The sequence below is a fragment of the Cyanistes caeruleus genome, chromosome 1 (assembly GCF_971803275.1).
Source record: "Cyanistes caeruleus chromosome 1, bCyaCae1.hap1.1, whole genome shotgun sequence".
NCBI classification, from domain to species: domain Eukaryota; kingdom Metazoa; phylum Chordata; class Aves; order Passeriformes; family Paridae; genus Cyanistes; species Cyanistes caeruleus.
Window position 1 is genome coordinate 91,348,510 of NC_141701.1, and position 16,624 is coordinate 91,365,133.

The 16,624-nt window shown below is 36.0% G+C and overlaps 1 protein-coding gene across 1 annotated transcript in view; it reads left to right on the top strand.

Moving 5' to 3' along the window:
* The window catches only part of RANBP9 (RAN binding protein 9), a 40,561-nt gene that overhangs the window by 14,199 nt on the left and 9,738 nt on the right, over nucleotides 1–16,624 (top strand). The window contains exons 3-9 of the mRNA XM_086842363.1: nucleotides 5,521–5,573; nucleotides 7,129–7,296; nucleotides 10,368–10,390; nucleotides 12,347–12,531; nucleotides 13,330–13,442; nucleotides 14,752–14,860; nucleotides 16,266–16,456. Of these exons, the coding sequence (XP_086698489.1) occupies nucleotides 5,521–5,573; nucleotides 7,129–7,296; nucleotides 10,368–10,390; nucleotides 12,347–12,531; nucleotides 13,330–13,442; nucleotides 14,752–14,860; nucleotides 16,266–16,456 (842 nt within the window). The remainder of the gene's footprint in view (nucleotides 1–5,520; nucleotides 5,574–7,128; nucleotides 7,297–10,367; nucleotides 10,391–12,346; nucleotides 12,532–13,329; nucleotides 13,443–14,751; nucleotides 14,861–16,265; nucleotides 16,457–16,624) is intronic.

A 16,624-nucleotide genomic window follows, 5' to 3' on the forward strand; every position in this document is an offset into this window, starting at 1 on the left:
GCAGAGTACTTGTGTATAGAGTAGAATCTGATAAGGTCTGAAGTATCCTTCTTTCATTAATGTCTTCATTTGAATTGTACAGCTGCAAGAAGAGATCAGGTCCTGAATCAGCAAGTGTATCTTTTCTTAAACAGTAGTAGTAATTAATTTTTTGCCTGAGTGTATGAGACCAGACGTTGACAGAAATGAACATTACCTAAATGTGTAATAAGATTATTTGAGGTTTGTGTTTAACTAGTCAGAAATACTGGAACTGTGACAAAAGTTTTGTTGTTGTATGCTAGAAATTAAAAATAGTATATTTAATTTATTGATCTTAGCTTCTTGAAAAATCTTTTACTTTCTTCTGTTCATTCACATAAATATAGTGTATAGATGATAACTTTACTGTAGCTCATATTTACATTATATTATTTTCTTTGCACCTATTCTCTTCTGACAGAATGGCCCCCAAAAAGGCTCTAGTGTTTGGGGACAAGTGTTACAAGATGAAAGGGTGAAGCCTCAAAGTGGGATGGATGTCAGTAAATGGGATCCTTCTAAGAGAGCAATCACAAGCAAAATGTTACATGAGTAACAGTTTTGAGCACTATGCAAAATGACTGCCTGATTTATTTTTGGCTTTTCCTCTCTATGCAGAACTGCATTAATCTGAAACCTGGGTTTAACATGTTCAAAATACTGTTTCCTTGGAAATACTCCATAAAATTAAACTTGAAAGACTTGAAATGAAAGATTCAAACTGTGTATGGCATATTTTGAAACATTTAAATAGATTAACATCTCATTTCTTATTGTGATTGTGCAGACAATAAGGATCTTGAATTGGCACATACAAAATTTTAATGCAGAGTAACGATATTAAAGATAAATGTAGGTACCTTTTTCATGTGCCTTACTTCTGGCCTCATAGTGTCAGCAAAGACAGTGTAGAAAACTGTAGGGGAAAGTTATTCAAACTTTCTATGTCATTGCAAATTAGTTGTGAGGGCCCTGTGGACATTCATTAAATCTTTAAATTCCTACAGATGATGCAGTTTTTTCCTCTTTGTCCTCTTTCCAAGATACAAACATAATGATAAAACAAACTATACCTGTTATAGAGCTTACATTTTTTTCAAGTTGCTTCTACTTTTCTTAATAATCAATGCATTCAAAACATTCAGGTGTTTTCAGTTGCCTTATTTATGACTGTAAACATCTGTTAGTGCTTTGTCTCAGGTTCCCTACAGATATTATGGTAACTTAGGTTTTAACAATGTATGATTGAAGTTGCTTCCTTTAAATGTACAGTATATAGGGAATAAGGTACCACGTTGATTACTTACTTTCTGCAACAACAAAACAGTTGTTTTTTGAAGCATCATGTAGCAGTTCCCCAGGTTATAATGTGTTCAGTAGCATATATAGGCACAGTGGAAGTCAGAATTAATTTAACTCTGCAGATAGGAGGTGAAATTTCTGTAGTCGGGAGGCTTTTACATACTACTATGTAAATATCTGCTAAATTATTTTAGTTGTCCTTATAAATACAGTATGGAATTTTCGGTGAGTTTTTTTTGAGAAGTGATTATTTGGTATTTGAATTTGTCTTCAGGCTTTCTGAGGTATGAGTTGTTTGGTATAGTTTTTGATATTCCTCTTTATGGAGTGAGGAGGATAGGATATAATTAATCTGAATTCTGGTTTTTATCAACTTTCATAATGAAAGATCTTCCATATACCTTCCAATACAGTGGCTACAAGATTGAATGGAACAGTTATAAATAAAAATCAGAGTTGTTTCTTTTTGGTTTGTTTTTTTTTTTTTTTAAATTTCTCAATCTTTTAGCATCTGTAGTTCTGTACCATCTCTTACTGTTGTTTTTTCCTTCTATTAGGCTCTGGCTGTTTTTATTTCTCACAATTAGTCTATTTGGCTCTGGCTGTTTTTATTTCTCACAATTAGTCTATTCAGGAATCCAAGTAGAAACTTCAGGCTCCAGCAAAAATGTAAATTTAGCTCTTTGACTAGAAAGATACTTGAGGAGAAAATAGTTATTGTGAGTTTTCTGCTTCTTAATCATTTCTCTGCAGAGAAGCCTAGGCTTTTCAGTATGTGTTGTAGGAAAAAAATAGTATCTTAGTGCCTTTCTTCTTTGCTTTGTGGTAAAAAAACTGAATCTTCAGTGGATTTTAAATTCTGTAGTTTTGTGATGTTCCTAAACTTTCTATATGACTTGTGAAATGAAAACTAGCAAATGTGCTGAGACACTAAAATGGTAACCTATATCTTTACTGAACTGGGCTGGAACAAGAATAAATACAATTCAAAGTGAAAAAGCAAAACTTTATAAAATACATTTGCTTTCTTGGTCCTTAATACCAATTTGGCTGCACTTTAAATTGTGTTCCAGTTATATTCTCTTATTTCAGTCTCTCATGGGTTGATTTCATGTCTTTCAGTGAGTGGCTGTTCCTTATTTTATGACCTCCTGTAAGAGCTGAGCATGTTATTGAGGTGATGAGTGGGACTGAAAATTTGTGCCATTTGCCTGGATAAATGATCCTCCCACTTCAGAGCAGGGACGTGGCTGGGTAGGGAGCTGAGGTGGAGGGACAGCCCTCAGGTAGTGAGGGAGGCAGTATCAGAACCACACCGTTGTTCACCCTCTCTGGTCTCTCAAGCCACACTGTGTCAGGTCCTTTTGGAAGGTGCTACAGGATGGACTGAGGGTGCTGCTTTGTGGTGCTGACAGCTCCGCTTCCCAAGGACAGCTCTTATGGCCTGACATGGCTACAGACAGGAAAAACAGGCCCACTTTGGTCTCCTAGACCAAACCCATTAATGTGACAGGACAGCAGCAAGTGTGTCATGAACTGACTTAGAACATTCTGGGCCTGCATTGCGCCTGGGCTGCTTGTGCTGCCCATCATTTTTGTTGTAGGATAAGGGAGGAAAACTTAAATATGTAGCTCTGCCGCTGCTCTTCTCCTGATCCTGACATGCATGAAAGGTGAACTCTAGGCAGCAAACAGGAGGACAGTTTATGTACTTCCTCCTACTGAGGTGAGTCTTTTTGCAGACCCTGACTTCTGACCTAAACAAAGGTTAAATGTCTTAAAAAAACAAACAGAAAAGTTGATTTGAGTCTGTTAAGGTTACAGGTGTGAGGAAAAGGTAAGAAAGTTACATGTAGTGGTTTGGCATAGATACAATTCTTATTAATAAATTTTAGGGCATTTAAAGCCTGTCATGGTACTGTTTTCCTCCCCAGTTTATAGTGTACTAATCTAGTTGAACATGGGATTACCTATCTATCAACTATAAAAAAAAAATAAATTAGCTTAGTTGATGAAGTTTTAATTTTGCTCACTTCAAACCATAAGTTGTAGACATTCCTTTTGCCTTGTGAAAGATATCTATAGTAAATTTATTAATTATTTGGAATGTTTTTATCTAACTTCAGTTTTTATTAATAGCAAGTCTCCTTCACGAAATGGTGTTAACATTTCAAGTAGTTGTAAGTGAATCCTGGGGAAAAACACATATTGTTGATGATCCATCTTCTTTCTGAGGTGGTGTTAGTGCCTAGTGCTTTGCAGTCACTACCATCGAGTAAAGATTCTTTGTTCCCTGCTGTATTAAATACAGTTTGTCAGTGTTTACAGCTGTTACTGAGGAGGCTTGGAAGTTAGACTATCTGAGGAAGAAAACAGTGGTGATATCAAAATGTTGCCTAGACAATGATCTTCTTTGTAGTATTTTACATTTTTGTGTAACCTTAGTCTTGTTACTATAAAAATACTGAAACAAAACTTTGATCACATTTTTAATACGACTTGCATTCAAAGGCTTTCTACAGTCAGAGGAGTTCAAGTAATCTAATTTAAAAGTAAACATCTTTTCTTTAATGAACAAGAGATTTTCAGTCTTTACATGAGTATCCTTCATGTGTCAGACCCCAAACTACCCTAATAACAACTCTGCCTTTATTATTTAAGACAAAATCAAGGGATTTCCACTTGTTGCTTTCATTTATAATTGTTTTGTTGAATCTGCTGCTGCAGTGTTGCCTCAGTAATGTATTCAGCAATGCAGCAGACTAATCTTTTTGTTCGTTGCCCTTTACTTCAGCTCTCCAGTATTTTTAATTATAATATCTGCTATGTATGGTTCTGAGGTTCCATTTTATGCTGGTATTTTTGAGGGAGAGGAAGTTAATGTACAATAATTTCTTATTGTACATTAGAAATTATCAGAGGAGGGCTTTGCAAGTATCAAACATAGAATCAGGTAAGATAACTGTTGGAAGTGATCCATAGAAAAAGCAGAAACTGCCATACACAATCAGCCGTATCACTTCTGAGACGTCCTGCTCAGTTTCATTCTGTGTCAAAAGCATTTTAAATAGCAGATTAAACTGCAAGGTTAATTCCAAGTGTAATAGTTGCTTTAAAATTTCATTTTATGAGATGTGGATGCAAAGGTTTGTTGACTTGAACTGCTTTTAGATTGCCACAGGTGAATATTTTATTTTCATACACTTTATTATTTCATAGCAAATTCTTGTTAACTGATGTGAACTAGTTTCAAAATACTTTGAATAATTTGATAGGAAATATAAGTTTAGATGATTTTTGGATGCTTGCTTTAGATGTTGGAGGGGGGTGTTCTTTATTTTTGGGGAAAGGAAAAATGGTGAAAGCCTAGCTTTTTTCTTCTTGTATTCCAGTTGTTTCTGTATTCCTGTTGTCTTGGTAATGGCATTAGTTTTGCTTAAGAAACAAGCAAAATTGATTTTGCTAACTTCTATTAGTGTTGTTTAGGGGTGAGGAAATTCGTCATTTCAGCTTTCCAGTATTTGCTGTTAAATTGTTAACAATTATACTGGACACTGACTTTATTGAAACAACCTTTTTGTACAGCTGGCTTTTGGACTTCATTTCAGATTACTGGTTAGTATAGTACAAATATTTTGCCCTCCTGAGTATGCCATCAGATTGCAAACAGCTAAGTACCATTGCTGGTAAATGTCTCAAGTTAACATTCTGCTCTACAATCCAGGACTTTAATGTTTCAGTGTTATCTTTTCATAAGTGCTGTGCAAGGATGCCTTTTGCTGCTAAAGTAATGCAGTGTTGCCTGTATTTTATAAAATTACTCATTCCAGTTTTTCTGCAAAACATCATTAGGTATGTTGATGATAGAACTGTGTTTGTATGGCTGTACCCCTACTTTCAGAATAAGGTGTGACTTTTGTCTTTCTTTGTTCATGCTTTAAACATTTTAGCTAATACCATTGTTCTTCTCTGTCAACAACCCAGGATGCTAAAAAGTTGTCCTTAACTCCTACAGAGACAGGATCTGTCCATATTAAACCATATATGCTGGGAATCCCTTATTCTTATGCCACTATTAAATGACTTCTCAGTAGCTTAATTGGTAGATGATTAGTCATAGTGTTTCTTGGCAACATTCCACATATGTATGTATTTTTGTAAGAGACAGATGCATTTCTTTTTTTCTTTCATTTTTAGTTACATGGGAATTGGGCTTTCTGCACAGGGTGTGAACATGAACAGACTACCAGGTATGTTTCAGTTTCTTACATTATTTTTTAAAGTATGCTTCACCTTTGGTAAGCAGTGGAGTGTAGTGTGACACCTCTGTGTTGTATTTGTTACTGGACTTAGGTAACACAGCTGAAAAGTTTAACTTTTACTGTACATTTGCTCCTGTACTACTTCTGTCAGCTCTCACTGTTATTTATTACGTTATGAAGGTACTTTTTAGCAAACACATACATTTTCAAATTTTCATCATGTTTCCTGATAAAAACGAAGCTATAGGTTTCCATGCTCTGTATGCTGGATTTCTAGCAATAAAGATGAGTTACTATGATAACAGCTTTCTGTCAAACATGGAGGGAGCTCTCCTCCTGTCACTTTCTGTACCTTTACCTTTCCAGGTTTCACAGTAAAAGTATGTAGCCTAGTTTTAAGTTTTTGACTGTTCCATTGACCTGCATGGTCAGGGATGCTGTCTGGTTAATTGCCTGTAATATCTGTGAATAGTACTTCGGAAAGTTTTGTGCATGTATACATAAAAGACTGAGCTTTTAACAGATACTTAAATGTTAAAAATATCCACCCAAAGCAAACCAACTGACTTCCTTGAAATTATCAAAATATAAACCATGTTGAATTGACCTTTGAGTATCTGCATTTTCTTACTTTTAACTTTCTTACCCAAATGCTGTGGTAGAGATTCATATGATGACTGCAAGTCCCCGTTGCACTGTGAGCCCACCTAAGGCTGATGAATTATTAGTGGGTGGCATTAAGTTTGAGTATGATTTAGGAATTGCAGAGAGTGTAGATAGGTATTTATAAAAGAGCACCGACCAAAATGTCTTGCTGTGAATTCCATTGAGTAGTGTAACAGTATGAAGCTTCTTAAAGATTCTACAGCTTCTTCACCTGCAAAATCAGCACCATATTTGCATGCATAATGATTTGCTCTAGGCTGTGATTTTCACCTGTATTGCTAATTCTTTTCCTTTTATTTACAATTTATTTTTATTTTCAGGGGCAGCATAGCTAGTTACACTTCAGTCTGGAGATTGTTATTATGCAGAGGCTGCTTGCTGCTGAACAGTCATTGAGAATAATCAGGACTAGAAATATGTTTCCCCAGAGATGCCTGTTTGGTTTTTAGCCAGGAAGAATCTGATTATGACATATGGTAGCAATAGGTTTGCAAAATGAAAGGGAGAACAGGAGAATCTTCACTGCTTTGCTGGGACGTGTGATATCTGTATATAGCTTTTTGAATTTCAGCACTGTAGCTGATGATATTTTTGGTGTTGGTAATATTGTATGTTTGCGTAAAGAGAAGAATGTGTTATCTGAATTTGTATTACCTGTTATATACTAAAAATGCAATTACTTATTCAGCCACTGTGATAAAGGAAGTTGTCATTTTAAAGATTATACAGCTTTCCTAGATAAGAAAGACTAGAAAGCAAAAAGGTGAGCATAGTAATTAATTGTATTAACCTGGCTAGAATATACCAACTTAGCACAGTCTTTAATTTATTTAATAATAAAGAAAATTAATAAATTCCAAATGCTTTTGTTCTCTAGGTTGGGATAAACATTCATATGGTTACCATGGAGATGATGGACATTCATTCTGTTCCTCTGGAACAGGACAACCTTACGGCCCAACGTTTACTACGGGCGATGTCATTGGTTGTTGTGTCAACCTTATCAATAACACCTGCTTCTACACCAAGAATGGACACAGCCTGGGTATGGAAAAATGCTGCCTTTCATTACAGCATTATGTCCCTAAGTCTGTTGGGAATAGGAAACCCTCTTCACTTCAGGAGCAAAGAGTTTGAATACTTTTGATAGTTTGATAGTCTACAAAGTAATTAAAGAACTGGGAAAAATAATTTCTTCTGTGCTATTTGCACTAACATTGCTTGTGAATTTGGGAGGATTCATCTTTTAGCATCTCATTCCACAGGATCTATGTTAATGAACTCCATTACTAAATCCACAAATAGTGCTTGATGGTCATAAGAGAACTGAAGATAAGGAGAATAGATATAGCTAAAATTCCTTGCTGTTGTAGGGGGAACACCCAGCCTTCACTAAAACTGTACATTGGATGCATGTTATTTTGAGCATATGTTGGAGAACAGTGTCTTTTGGATTCCCAGTCTGGAGTCATTCATAGTTGGGCTAAAGCCATAAATTATAAAAGTTGAGCTAAAATTAAGTCCATTAAACTCATACAGTAAATTGTACTATTACGCAACACTACAAGACAGTTTTTGAATTTGAAGATGTTAGGAGTGGGTGGAGTTAAAAATTTTTATGGAATATCTATTTCAGTTACTTAATGTAATTTAATGAGCAAAGAGAGAGAGTGTAAAGAAGGAAGAAAAAAAATTACTTACTGCAGTAAGGAAGGAGTTGGGGCTTGGGAAGAGAACTTAGAATTGTCCTGAGGGGAGCAGGACCTTTGAAGGGATAAAGCTCAAAGAAGAATAAGATTTCTGTGATGGGTGGAAATGCGATAAGGAAAGGAGAGGTAACATGAAATGAAGTAAGAGATTATTGAGATAGGTGTTCTTGAAGTTGCTGTTCTATTTTCTTACAGTGGCAAACACAAAGTAGGTTTGGAAAAAGGGGGAAGGATGTGGTTTAAATTCTTTTCCTAGCCTCCCTGAACAAGACTGACAGTTTGTTTGCTCAGGCCTTGAGCAAACACATCTGACTTGGGAGTTTTCCTGCCTCTACTCACAGCAGGGCTTAGGAGTCTCCTGAGGTCAATTGCATGTAATCGCTTCTGTGATTCTAGTCTGTCATGATTTAATGTTCCTTCTAAAAAGAATGAGTCTGTATACCTTGACACCTAGGGCACTGGGACACTTGAACCATGGCACTGTGTTGTTTCTTCTGGCATCCTGTTGCAGGATAGGTCCAAGTGGAAGATAACGGGCTTGTGTTTGCCCTAATCTTTAACTGGGTTAAAGCTGAGAAAAGCAGTTTTACCTTATTCACTTTTTGAAACGTTCACAATGGGCCTGCAAGGAAGTTGGATCATTTGATCTGCTAAAGAGACAGGAGTGTTCTTACTACCCTTATGGTCCTATGAAAGCATGAGCAAGCTAGGAAGGCAAGAGCAGAACCCTCCTTTTCAGTGAAAAACTTTAAGCAGACTGGATTAGGCCAACTGAAACAACAGTGCAAAAGATTAAAATCTGTTTTTAGAGGAGACCAGAATGCATAGGTAAAGGGAGGCTAATAAAATGTCATCTGTCACAGACTGAGTCTGACAAACACTTTATGGATTTCAGAAGGAAACCTGACAGCTGTTCTGCTGTCATGGGCTTTGCTAGCTTTAGCTTCTGACAGAAGAAAATTGATTGTGTGTTGAGTGGAAAAAGAAATCAGAAATTTTGTCTGTCTCACTAAGTTGTTTGTTGCAGCTGCTAGTTGTCCAGAATTCCTGTATGTTCGTGATTTGGAGGACATTGATGTTTCTTCTCTGGGCCCACATATATGCTCTAGAATATTGAAAATCTCTGGCTCAGCCTGGGATTTGATGCTGCAGAAAGGGCTAAGCAATTCTCATGCAAGTGTGAAATCTTGGGTTGGAAAAAGGCCAAAACCAACCCCCCCTGCCCCCACCAAGACCCCCCAGCACCTACATATCATTTAGTCATTTATTTCTCATGCCTACAGCCCCCATTTTGGAAAAGAGCAACTTGGGTGTCAAAACTACCAATTAGAAAAAGTGGTGTAGCTTAGAAAAAGTTAGGGCAAGAGCAGGGAATAAATGAAACGATAGCTTTGAGATACGATGGGGGGAAACAAAAGAAACAGATTGACTCAGTATGTCATCCTTCTGTCTCAAGAGATGTGGGTAAGGAATCCAGATGCTCTTGAGGTTTGAAATCCTGGTGAAGAATAGAGATTGGAAGCAGGGATGGAATTTAGAACAAAAAGTTAAAAGCTTTGTTTTCATCTTAAATTTGAAAAGATGGTGGTGCAAAATAAATTGAAGTTTGAAAGGATAAGTGGATTTGAATAATTTTGCCTTTAAAAAAAATGCTTGCAACAATAAAGGAAATTCTGAAATACTGTTACTATTTGGCTGTCAGAAGGAGATTAGTGATGGGTTTTTTTAACTGAAAGGTTCCTGCCCCCCAAAGTTGCCTGAAGTTCCTGAAATGTATAGAGGTCATACTTTTCTCTAATCCTAAATCAGCAAAATCACTCCCTTGGTTTTCTGGGTAGATGGATGCTTGTAATTATGTAACAAGATATTAAGCTGTTCAGTTGGAAAACCAAAGCATGCTAGCGTGGATTAGAGTGAAACATTTGCAGGCTGGTCTGGAGTATTCTAGACATGTGCTGCTTGTGTAAAGATCATGAGTGAGTATTTATGAAGAAAAGTAGTAGCAAACAAGAAAAGACACTATTAAATCTTGATATTGCAGCATTGTGACATGCAAGTGAAAAAGTATTTTCAGATATCCTTACCTTTCTTCTCAAAATTTAGTATATATAGCTAGAACTTTCAGACTTTCTAATCTGCATATCTGGATGATTTGCTAAATCTTATGACCTATTATGCAAAAATTAAGGGCAATTTAAGTATTTTTGAATAATGATTACTTTTTGCCAAATATCGCTATTTATCATGTAAAAGCATGAATTGTGCCTAAGCATCATGGATTTCACCATACTTAACTTATTTCTGAGATGGTTTGGGTGAGATTTCTGAGCAGATAATGACATATTTAAGAAAATGACGCTAGAATCCAGATACATGGAAATTAATCTTAATTTCCTCTTTATTACAGGCATCGCTTTCACAGATTTACCGGTAAGACACAAGTGCATTTTCAAACTATTTTCAAATACTTCCCTTTGTGTCATAAATAGGTGTTTCACATCAGACTAGCATTACCTTATGCTTGTTGGAATTACAATGGCAATCTTTGTAACCTATTTAATATTAGATATTTCTCATCATGATTTCAGTGGTGATTTTTTAAGTGAAGGAGGAAGTGTTTTGGTTTTACCCTGATCCTTACAAGAGGTTTTCCTTTTCGGTTTTATTTTTTAGCAGAAAATAATACATGCAAATAGTTATTACATACTTTGGCACATTCAAGCCTTACATACAAAGTCAGAGCTGTATTAAACACCAACATGGTGGATGGCTGCTCGAGATACTGTCTTTGTAACTCATTCTTGATGCCTGATTTTCACAATATTTGCTTCATAGAATCAAATGTATCAAATTATTTTTTTTAAAGCTGCACATCTCTGAAGTCTTGTAGCTTTTGAGTCAATTAAACTGTGCTTTCCTTAAAACTGGCATCTGTTCCCTATACTACTGATACAGGCATGATACTGCACTTACTTTGGTTTTCTTCTCATCCACTTAATTTCTAATTTAATCTGTTTAAGGTGCAGTGTGTGATGCATATCCGTCTGGCCAGCTACTCCCTTTGTGTGGCCTTAAGAGCAAGGACAGATATTAAGGAAAAATGAAGCCAGTAACCCAAGGATCCTCTTAGTCCTACCACAGGGTTGAGTGTTTTATGTAGGAAACCACTGCCACTGTTCTGGATCTTCAGGATGCTAGCAGGACTCCTTGCTAGCACATGGTGCCAGCTCAGGAAAACTGACACTATAATCTAAAGTATGAAGCTGAACCCCTTCTTAGAATCAACAGTTTCCATCTCATTAAAAGCTTTGAGACTTATAGTTTGTTGATTATTTTAGACTAGGTAACAGTATGAGCATGTTTATTTAAAACAGCTAACGGTGTATTTGTGAAAATAGAGGCGAGCTTGGTTTGGGCATGGTGTGAGCAACCCAGAATCATTCCATTTCACTGGGTGCTCTGGGCTCCAGATTTCCTACTGACCTGCATGTTGATAACTTCTTACTGATAGCTTTAATTTATTTAGTGTAATAGTTCTGTAGATCAACATCCCATTATACCATACCACCGTTGTCTGCAGTGTAATTATGATGTAGGTGTATTTATTAAATAAACTTTAAAAAAATGTTTAAACTACCTCCCCCCTGCCACACACACAAGAGACCCCAGCAACAAAACCCCATTCACACAATTGATTGCCTTGTCATTGCTGAGATGCTCATTGAATTTAAGAAAATTACCTTTATCCCAACAGGCAGATTTTAACTTTCTCATATTTGTTGTATTTTAAATTTGCATGGAGACCTAATCTCTAAGCAGAAAATAAAATTGTGACAACAATAAATGCTGTATTTTCCTAGATACAAGTCCAGGAATTCACAAAAGCATCAGTGCACTGTTACAGTTCTTGTTAGACACTAAAATTGGATTTGAGGCTATTGAATTTTCTATATTTTTCCTGCCAGTTCTTACTACTAAAATTCAACTATGTTTTAAATATAGAAGAAATATGGCCCACTTTGTAAGTTTAATTTCTGTTTTTTTAAAAGAAAAAAAAACCAGGTCTTTAAAAATCAACAAAAAATGTTACTTAATATTTTGTGAAGTTGAACCCAAAAGTTGTAGCATTTAGCACAGTTTAAAAAGTGTATTTTCTGACCAGAGTGTCAGTACGATTTCCTTCTTCCAGACTAAAAAAAGTCATGAGCAGTGGGAATAAAATTAGTCAGTCATTGTACTGCTGTATTGGCAGCAGCTGCCTTTACTGCTGGAGCACACTACAGGAAGCAGTGAGAATATTACTAGAGATGGAAAAAAACCCCAAAAACCCACAGCAGTGGGGATTTTAGAACAAGTGTCAAAAACTAACTAAAATATTTCTTGCAGCCAAACTTGTACCCTACAGTAGGGCTTCAAACACCAGGAGAGGTTGTGGATGCTAATTTTGGACAACACCCATTTGTATTTGATATTGAAGACTACATGCGAGAGTGGAGAACCAAAATTCAAGCACAGATTGACAGATTCCCAATAGGAGATCGGGAAGGAGAGTGGCAAACAATGATTCAGAAGTAAGGCCTGTAATATTATTAATTTTTAAAAAAGTTGTTAGTTGCCTGATTTTAGAGATCTTTAAAACATTCTATCTATTGCCTTGTGCAAGAATATATACTATTAAAAAATACTACAAGTAATTTTGTTAGCAGGTTTGATAAGTGTAAAAGGGAACACAAGCAGATTTTGTGGCAAAGTTGTCTGTGTCATTAATAATTTGGACTTCATAATACTGAGTGTAAGACTTGTGTTCTGATTTGACCTATCTAATATGGACTGGGGAGTCTGTAGGAAAGTTGCTGTGGTTGTAATGGGCAGTTTCAATACTCCAGGCTCTGGAAATTTCCCTTTTCATTCTCAGCCCTTGGCATGCCAGGTTAAGTTGTGTCTCATTAGTGTTTCTTGGAAAAATAGTTGTGACTTTGTATTTTTTATTTTTTCAATTAAAACAAAAACTTAATGAGCAGCAATTTCACTTCTGTGTGTGTAATGAGAAAAAAAAACCCAGCTTAGTTAGCAGTTACTATTTGGACTGACCCTGCTTTTGAGTGATGAATAATTGTTATTAAAATTGATCATAAAAAAGTTAGGCATTTATTATTTTTAAAAATTCTTTTTATGTACAGTGTTTCAGAGAATATACTGACTTTTAACTGAACTACTTTTGTCTGACTTGTACAGAAATATCTGCATTTCAAGTAGAATTTTTCAATTCAGTTAGCTTATCTTAGCAAAGGCTTTTTCCATTCAGGAGGTCTTGGTTTCTTACCTATATTTAATGAGTATTTCTGAGTTTTGTTTTTGTTTATTTTTAGAATGGTATCATCTTACTTAGTTCACCATGGATACTGTGCAACAGCAGAGGCATTCGCCAGATCAACAGACCAGACTGTGCTAGAAGAATTAGCTTCCATTAAGAACAGACAAAGTAAGGCTGGAAAGCACGTTGCATCCCTTTTTCCTCCCTTAAACAGATACTACATAAAGCTTTCTCTTAAGCAGCATTGTAGAATTTGCTTGCAGCACTACTCCATAGCACAGTTCCTTGCTGTCACCTAATGTTACACATGTATGAGCAGCTGGGTATGAAAAATCTGCGCAGTAATACTTTGTAACTTGTGTGATGTAGCAGAATGTGGTAAATTATCTGTTGTCTTTTCTCTTGAATGGAAAGTTGTGATATGTCTGAAACAAGTGTGTGTAATGTCTCTGAGTGTTTGTGAGAGCTAATGGTTAGTCACAGGAATATAAAACTTAGTCTTGACAAACGTTTATATTTTTATCTGAACTGTGAAAAGGGATTGAGTTTAGAGAATGTTTTATAAGTTAAATGAAACTTGAGTTTTCCTGCTTACAGATGTGAGGGGGAAGAGGACAACTAACAGCAGTTCAGTTCTAACTTGTCACGCCAGTGCTGTTTGGCAGCCTGATGGAACAGTGCCTTCCCCTTCCATTTAAATCCCTGCTCTATGACCATCAGCATTTGTGTTCCTGTATGACATACCACATGGGGAAACTGCTCTGGTTGTAAAACAACACATTTGTTGGGCTATTTTTCATTTGGATCAGTTTCTCTGTTGGTTGAGAGAGCTGGGAGGCTGTTGGCAACTTGAGCCAAGTTACAGCCACAGAACAACTAAAGCAGGGACTGTTGTGAAATATTTTATTCAACTGTAATTTGATTTGAAGTAGGTGAAAGAGACTAAATTTTTGTTTTTCACAGTCAAAATTGAACCTGTAGGAGTGGGATGCAATTTGGATGTTCTTGAGTGACAGTAGTTTGGTATGTGCTTATTTATAAAGTTGTGAAAATGAGAAATAAATCACAGAAGAGTGTCTGCAGTCTTATTCTAGTTCTAAATTCACAATCTGACTTCAAAGCAATTGGATGCTGGCAATAAATAAAAATACTGAGTTCTCATTTAGATACATGTAGGTGGAGTGCAGTTCTTAAATTTTCCTGTTGAACATTTTAAGGAAGCATGATCTTTCCTTATGCTAATTTTTTCTAAAAGAAAAAAAAAATCTTGTTGATTGATGGTTGCAGTGTCTTTTAATCATTAATGTACGTGTATTAATCCATAAGCTGTCCATTTAACTGATGTTGGTTTTGCTGAACAGAAATTCAGAAATTGGTTTTGGCAGGATGAATGGAGAACCCATTGAAACAACATAACAGCTGTATCCAAGTTTACTAGAAAAAAATCCTAATCTCTTATTTGTTTTTTGGTGAACAGGAATTCAGAAATTGGTTTTAGCAGGAAGAATGGGAGAAGCCATTGAAACAACACAACAGTTGTATCCAAGTTTACTAGAAAGAAATCCTAATCTCTTATTTGCATTAAAGTGAGTCTTCAAATTATACAGATGTGTGTTTATAGATGGCACAGTACCTTCTGAGACAAGACAATTACTCATTTAAAGCTTTCACAGAAATTTATACAAAGTTAAGCAGCGCTTTTTAGAAAATGTGTATATTTCACTTTTTTATGCTCTTCTTATTTGCTACATGTTTAACTAGGTTTTGTCATCGAGGTCCTGGTTTGCAGCATAATTCACATCTCCCTGTAGACTTGTTCTTTAGAACTAAGTTCTGTAGTTTTTTTTAAATGAATTTTAGTCCATTTGGATGTCAAGTAAAACTTAAAATGGAAACTGATATAGTAGCACGTTCAAGAAGGTTAAAAATCACGATAAGTTAGTCTGTTCCTCCAAAGGAGTGACTGACTTTAAAGACCAGTTTAAATGAGCTGTTTCATTCTATGCCACTTTACTAGAAACCTCTGGCTAAAACTGTGGAAATTCCATAATCACAAAGAGTTCTCTTGGCTTCCCAGGCACACGATAGTCACCTTCATTCTGGCATTTTTACTTGCCAGCTGCGCTGTTCTCCAGAATTTTGTATCACATTGCAGTGTTTGAATGTGGAAAAAATGTGTTATCTCCTCTAAGAACAAAGCACTTTAATTTTATGTTCAGTTAAGTAACTAGGAATGTGTTTGAAGTCTGTCATGCTCAAGTGCTGAACAGAATTCACGTGATAGTACTCCACACATCACAGAATTCACAAAATGCGAACATTTTGATGAAAGACTTCACTCAATAGCGTCAATTGTGTGTTATCTTTTTCTCAATCTGTCTTTCTAAATTTTGCCTGTTCTGTTGAGGCTACTGAAGCCTAAAGCATAAAGCAGGAGTTCTGAGCTTCCTTAAAGTCCATAGTAAAAGCTCCTTATCTAAAATGAAATTGACAAAGAGCAACAGCCTCTAAAGAGAAGGTTTGTATGGGAGTTTGATTTTCAAACTGTTTTCTAGTGCAGGTGTTTAATGTTAAAAGTTACCCCTTAATGCTTAATGTTCCAGACAGTCAAACTCTGTTCTCATTTACTTTGAGAGAAATGACAGACATGACAACATAATGACATATCTTTCTCAAGAAATAACCTTGCCCCTGCCAATAAAAAAAACCAGTTAGAACAAGAAAATAAGTTTAAATCTCTAAACTTTGAGGACATACTGACAAAGGCTGTCCTCCAAGGATAATATTCCTGTTCTGCTCCCTCACAAATTTGTAATTGTGTATTTTTGGTGGAATGCTCCAGAGCTTATTGATGATTGGGTTACTGATAATCCAGCATATTGTTGAGTCAGACTTGTTCTGTATTTAATGCTAAAATGAAATCATTGCTGTCGTTGGTAATTTGAAATGTGTAAATGGTTTTATTAGCTTAACTTTTTGCCTTTTGTTTAGGGTGCGCCAGTTCATAGAGATGGTGAATGGTACAGACAGTGAAGTGCGGTGTTTGGGAGGCCACAGTCCAAAATCTCAAGACAGTTACCCTGTTAGCCCACGGTCATTCAGTAGTCCTAGCATGAGTCCCAGCCATGGAATGAATATTCATAATTTGGCAACAGGCAAAGGGAGCAGCACACACTTCACTGGTAAGTTCACGTGGAGGGTAGATCACACAGATTTGGACATATCACACCACATGGATTTTTATCTTTTTTTTTTTTTTTTTAACTTAAGATTTCATGCTGAATTCTGTGTGTAACAGTAAAATTTTAATGATTAAAATACATGATTTCCAGTCACTGAGAAAACCAGAA